We start from the raw sequence: 6601 nt of genomic DNA on the forward strand, positions 1-6601 counted from the left end.
CCTTCAGATCAATTGTCTGCAGGCTCCTGCAGTGCCTGGTGATGCTCCCTTGCCAGAGGCACCCCAGGCCAGGGGGGCACATCTGGGCTGCTGTGTCTGGCTCTGGGGCTCCCTGTTCTGGGCAGTGAGGAGGAGCTGCAGAGGCTCTGCAGGACTGACAGGATGGGCTTTGGGGCTGGCAGGAGAAGCTGAGGGACCTGGGCTGCTGGAGCTCCTGAAGAGGAGGCCCAGGGCTCATCGGTCAACTGCTCCAAGTATTCTTTCAGAGAATCCCAGAATCAGCAAGGGTGGAAGAGGCCATGGAGATCATCAAGTCCACCCTGTGCCCTGACACCGCCTTGTCTCCCCTGAGACTCCTCCAGGATAAACAACTGCAGGTCCCTCAGCCACTCCCCACAGGACTTGGGTTGTTCCAGACCCCTCCCCAGCCTTGTTGCCCTTCTCTGGACACGCTCCAGCCCCTCCATGTCCTTCCTAAATTGGGGGGCCCAGAACTGCAAACAGCACTTGAGGTGCTGCCCAAGCATTGCTGAGAACAGGGGAACAATCCCTGCCCTGCTCCTGCTGGCCACACCATTCCTGATCCAGGCCAGGAGCCATTGGCCTCCTTGGCCACCTGGACACACTGCTGGCTCATGCCCAGCCTGCTGTCCATCAGTGCCCCCAGGTCCCTTTCTGCCTGGCTGCTGTCCAGCCACTCTGGCGCCATGTTGAAGGAGGGAGGCAGGGAGGGAACGGGTCCAGATCAAATCCTTCCTGAAATGTGGTGTTTGCTGGCACTGCCAGTTCCCAGATCTTGATATTTCCATATTCTGGTACAGCCCAAGTGCAGCAACTTGCTGGCAAAGAAAGCCAAAACCAAGCAAATACCTGGTACCTACAGCAACCCGATCTCATGTTTGCTGACACCGCCAGTACCCAGATCGGGAATGTTCCAGAAATCTTCACAGCTGAATTCCAGCAGTTTGCTGGCACAGAAAATTAGCATCTGGAAATTTCTCAGTGCCAGCAAAACCTAAATGCAGCAATTTTCTGGCAAAGAAAGCCAGAACCCAGCACCTTCCCGCTGCTGCCACCAGCACCACCCAGATCTGGTGTTTGCTGCACAAGTGCCCAGATCTGGAAATTTCCCAATGCTGGCACAGCCCAAGTCCAGCAATTTGCTGGCACAGAAAGCCAAAGTCCAGCAATCTCCTGATGCCAGTACAGGTGCCCAGACCTGGTGTTTGCTGCCACTGCCAGTGCTCACATCTGGATAGTTCCCTGTTCTGGCAAAGCCAAGTCCAGCAATTTTCTGGTCAAGAAAGCCACAATCTGGCAATTCCCTTCTACCGTCACTGGCAATGCCAAGATCCGCTGTTTGCTGGCACCACCAGTGCCCAGATGTGCGGATTTCCCGGTGCCGGCACAGCAAATTTCTTTGCCAGTAATTTTCTGGCAAAGAAAGCCAAAACCTTGCAAATACCTGGTACCTACAGCAACCCAATCTTGTGTTTGCTGACACCACAAGTGCCCAGATCCAGAATTTTTCAGGTTCCTGCACAGCATAATTCCAGCAATATGCTGGCACTGAAATTTAACATTTGGCAATTTCCTGGTGCTGGTACATTCCCCACCCAGATCTGGTTTGCGCTGGCACTGCCAGTGCCCACATCTGGCAATTTCCCTCTTCTGGCACCACCCATGTCCAGCAATTTGCTGGCAAAGAAAGCTAAAACCTGGCAATTTCCCCTTGCCAGCACCGCCAAATCTGGAGTTTGCTGGCAGCAGGATCGCAGGAAAGAAGGAAGGAAAGAAGGAAAGAAAAGAGGAAGGCATCCAGATCCAGTCCTTCCTGGAGCCTGAAATGGGCTCTTTGCTGGCAATGCCAGTGCCCAGATCTGGATATTTCCCTATTCTGGCACAGCAATTTGCTGGCACAGAAATCCAAAACCCGTGGCATCTTCCTGCTACTGGCTCTGGCACCACCCAATCTTGTGTTTCATGTAACCCGAACCCAGATTTGGAAATTTCTCAGCACCAGCAGAGCCCAAATCCAGCAGATTTCTGTCGCTGGCAATGACACCACCCAGATCTGGTGTTTGCAGCCAGCGCCAGCACCCAGATCTGAAAACTTCCTGGTGCTGGCACAGCCCAAGTCCAGTGATTTGCTGGCACAGAAAGCCAAAGTTTGGAAATTTCCAGGTTTGGGCTCCAGCATTATCCAGATCTGGTGTTTGCTGGCAATGCCAGTGCCCAGATTTGGAAATTTCCCGGTGCCTTCACAGCCCAGGCCTAAGAATTTTTTTTAGCTAGCTGGGGCAGAGAAGTTCCTTGGACTGTGACTTTCCTTTTTCTTGGAACTGTTTACACCTGCTCTGGACTGAGAACCCAGACAAACACCTGCAGCTCACACCTGTGGCCCACCAAGCTCTGGGACACTGCATTCCAGAACCAGAGGGACTTAGAAGAGACCGAGGGAGCCAACTACAACCCACAAAAAGAACTTTATGAATTTGCCATCTCTTCAGCACTGTCAGAGGTTTTATTTAATATTATGCATTTTTCATGCTTGTGAATACTTTACTTGTTAAATAAACTGGGGTTTTTTCACTTTTCTCCAGGGAAGTCTTTCCCTGAACTAGTAGGGGGAGGGGCTGCTTGAACTTGCTTTCTAGATGGACCCCTTTTGGAGGTTTCCTCCCCAAATTTGCCCTAAGCCAGCACAAACAGTCATCATGAAAATTTCACCAGTGGCATAATTTCCTGGTGGCAAATCTTGTGACAGAAGCTTGACCTTGTTCTCCATGAGAGATTCTTGGGAAGAGCAGACAGGAGAAGATTCCTGGAAAACTGAAACAGCTTTCCAGAAGTGAAATGGAAATGAAAGAAACAATCCAAGGTGTTTTCCTCTATTTATTTCTATGCTCCCCTTTTCTATGTTGCATCCCAGTAATTCCAGATGCACCTCACCTCTAAGATCGGTGGCTTAGTGATTTTTAGATACTAAAATACCATGAGCCACACACAGTTTTCCTTCCCCTGTTTTTACAGGAAAGCAACACTGGAGGTCTAAGTGCAGTGCTGGGGTCAGGTAGGAATCCTACCCCACGGGAAGGTGGCCCGACAGTGTTTGACCCTCAGCAAGGACAATGCACAGCAGCAGGCGAGGGGATCGCTGTGCCAGCGTGCAGGAGTCAGGGCTCTGCATCCGGGCTCAAGGCTGCAAAGTTCCCGTGTTTGGGCAAAAGGAGGGGCTGTCCCCGGGGCGCGCGGGGCTCGAACGTGGGGCTCGTGGGGCGAGCAGGGAACGGACACGGGGACGAACGGCCCCGGTGCTACAGTTGCAGCAGCGGCAGCGGCAGCAGCAGCAGCGGTGGCAGCAAAAGCAGCAGCAACAAAGAGATATTTTGAATAATCTCTTTCTTTCTCTTCTCTTCTCTCTTTCTTTCTCTCTCTCTCCCTTTCCCGCGGTCGGGCACCCTTCTCTCGCGGTCCCTTGCCCGGCGTCCCTCTCCTCTTCCCGCCTCCCTCTCCCCTGCCGGGCCGGGCCATGCCCCCGGCCCGCCCCCGGCCCCGGGCGGGGCTGCCCCGTGTCCGGCCCCGGCCGTCCCGCCGCGGTCTCGCCTCCGCCCGGCTCTGGCCGTGCTGGCGGTGGCGCTGCTGGGCGGGCATCAGTGCCTGGGGCGGGGGCGGCATCGCCGCCCGCCGGCTCCGCCTGGCCCGAGCCCGGCCCCAGACCCGACGCAGGGTCCAGTCCCGACCCCGGCCCCGGCCCCGGCCCCAGCCCCGGCCCCGGCCCGCGCTCCTCCCGGGGCCCGCGGAGGACACACGTTGCGCGGCCGCTCCCGCCGCCTCCGCTGCGGCTTCCCCGGCCCGAGCTCCGCCGCTCGGCAGCGCGGCCGCCGGCCCCGAGCCTCCCGTGCCGCGTTCCCGGGAGCGAACGCCTGGGCATGGCTGGCCCGGGGCGGGTGAGGGGCGCTCGGGGGCCGTGGCTGGCCCCGAGCCGAGCGCTGACAGCCGCGTCCCGCCCGCAGGGACGGCGCAGGAGGCCCTGCAGGAGCGGTACCGGCTGGGATCGCCGCTGGGGCGCGGCGGCTTCGGAAGAGTATTCGCGGCCACGCGGCTCTCGGACGGCGCCCCGGTGAGCGGCGGGGCCGGCGGCGGGCGCAGGAGGAGGGGATGGAGGAGGAGGAGGGCGGAGGGCGGAGGATGGGGCTCGCAGTGCGGGCGGCGAGCTCACCCCGCTGCTGCCCTTGGCTTGCAGGTGGCCATCAAAAGGGTGCCACGGAACCGCGTCCGGCACTGGGGCGAGCTGGTGAGTGAGCGGGGCCGGCAGCCGGGGCTGCCGGCCGGGGATGAGCCGGGGCCCGGCACGGTGGGAGCCACCAGGACGCCCCGAGGGAGAGCGGGCGTGGGGCCAGCGCAGGGCGCAGAGCATCCCGGGCTGGCTGAGGGCTTCCCCAGGCCTGGCACGGCATCGGCCCCACTGACGGCATCGTGCTCCTCCCGCAGCCCGACGGCACCAGTGCACCCCTGGAGGTCGTGCTGCTGGCCAAGGTGTCCACTGGCTTCCCCGGTGTGGTCCAGCTGCTGGAGTGGCTCGAGCTCCCCAACTGCATCGTGATGGTGCTGGAGAGGCCAGAGCAGTGTCAGGACCTGCAGCGTTTCATTCGGGCACGGCAGTTCCTGCCCGAGGAGGAGGCACGGGAGCTGTTCCGCCAGGTGCTGGAGGCCGTGCGGCACTGCACCAGCTGCAGGGTCCTGCACAGGGACATCAAGCCAGAGAACATCCTGGTTGACCTGGACACCAGGCAGGCCAAACTCATCGACTTTGGCTGTGGCACCTACCTGCAGGACACAGTCTACACTCACTTTGCAGGTGAGCCTACCCAGGGCTGTGCTCCCGCTGCTGACATCTCATGGCCCAACATCTCCCAGCCCAAGCTGGCTGTGGCAGCGGGAGTTCTACCTTTTGCTGCCAGTCAGGGCACTGAATCTTCAGCTGAGTTACTTTAGAGCAGGGCTGGGTGGGCAGCCATCTTCCAGCCCTGCTGACAGCCTCTGCCAGCCACTCTGCCCAGGACTGGGACTGGGCTGGGGCAGCCAGCCCGACCAAAACCCCCGTGGGTGGGGGTAGCAGAGAGGGAGGGCGGAACCTGTGCCCCAGCCACTTTGGTGTGCAGACGAGAGGAAGGGCTTGGGCTGCTCCACTCGCCCTGTTTGCCTTGGCTTCATAATATTTTTGGGGCAATGCAGGCAGGGAGGATAAGGGCAGGTTTTTTTCCCAGCATGGAGTGGGTTTTTCCTTTGCATGTCATGGTCGGGCCTAGCCAGGGCTGCCCTCTTTCAGAACCAAAGGCTTCTTTTCCAACCCTAACTTTGTGCACAAGTCCCAGGTGCTGGCGAGAGGGCAGTGGTCACCCTGTGTGCCCCTGATGCAGCCCCCGCAGGCGCAGGGATGCTGGGGCCAGGCTCGGGGAGCAGCAGCATCCCCCTGATGAACTCCATCTGTATTCCATAGGAACACTGTCCTACAGCCCCCCGGAATGGAACGACTTTGGCTGGTACCATGGCGAGGCAGCTACCATCTGGTCCCTGGGCATCCTGCTGCACCAGATGGTCTGCGGGGAGCATCCTTTCAGGAGGGGCCAGAACCTCAGCTGGGGCCAGCTCCCGCTGCCACAACGGCTCTCTCAAGGTGGATCCTCTTCTCTGGGCACGGGGGGAATGCCAGTGCTGGGAGCCAGCAGCGGGCTCATGGGCATCCCGCTCTGGCAGCTGCTGAGGAGGTGGCACATGTCCTGCTCTCCTCCAAAACAGGGAATTGATGGGAAAGTTTAGGCCCAGCTCTGAGCACATCCAGCATGGCCTGGGCATGGGAATAGTGGGGTAAAGCAGACAGGAGCCTTCTCTGGCCGACCGGCAGTTTCTGCTTTCTCTCCCCAGAGTGCAAAGACCTGATCAGGTGGTGTTTATCCGTGAACTCCTTGGACAGACCCACACTGGAAGACCTGTTCTGTGATCCTTGGATGTGGGATATTCCTCTGCCATAGAAGAAGGGAGAGAGCCACAGGCACACTTTGATCCAGAGCCCTGGTAAGTTCCTGCTCCACATATGCCTTGGCAATCAAAAACAAAGGAACCCAGAGCTTTTTGCGCTGCCTGTGTCACTGCACCAGGGTCATGGGATGGGAACACACAGCCCTTGTGCTGGAGCTGAGCTGCTCTGCCCAGCACTGGTGGCTGCCATCCAAGCTGGTTTTGCTTGTCCTGGTTCCCTGACAGCTGGGGCCCTGGGCAGAGCCCTGAGAGCCTGGTCTGCCCCCAGGGAAGGAGAAGCAGCCCCTGGAGAAGCTGTACTGGGTGGGGATGCTGCTGCTGCTGCTGCTGCTGCTGGAGACAGCGAGGGTGACATCAGGGATGACAAGCTCTTCCTCAGCCTGGCCACTGGAGGCTGAAGGTGATGCACTTTGATTCTGGCACCTTCATCAAAGCCAAACTCCACAGGGAATTTGCAGATGAGTCCCCATCTGGGGAAATTCTGCCAGATTTGGGCATTGCCCAGCATGGCGGGGAACCAAAGGCTCCCCCTTTGCTGGGGCAGATGCAACTCATTCTT

At 59.0% G+C, this 6601-nt stretch overlaps 1 protein-coding gene across 1 annotated transcript; it reads left to right on the forward strand.

Moving 5' to 3' along the window:
* Positions 1-3523: 3523 nt before the first annotated feature.
* Positions 3524-6035, forward strand: LOC131564538 (serine/threonine-protein kinase pim-1-like; the record flags this gene model as incomplete). Its single annotated transcript, XM_058814991.1, has 6 exons — positions 3524-3706; positions 3767-4123; positions 4247-4297; positions 4495-4861; positions 5504-5680; positions 5929-6035. Coding segments are annotated over 6 exons (1242 nt in total), but the record flags the coding sequence as incomplete, so codon positions are not given.
* Between the last annotated feature and the right edge of the window lie 566 nt (positions 6036-6601).

The sequence above is a fragment of the Ammospiza caudacuta genome, chromosome 15 (genome assembly GCF_027887145.1).
Source record: "Ammospiza caudacuta isolate bAmmCau1 chromosome 15, bAmmCau1.pri, whole genome shotgun sequence".
Lineage (NCBI taxonomy): Eukaryota > Metazoa > Chordata > Aves > Passeriformes > Passerellidae > Ammospiza > Ammospiza caudacuta.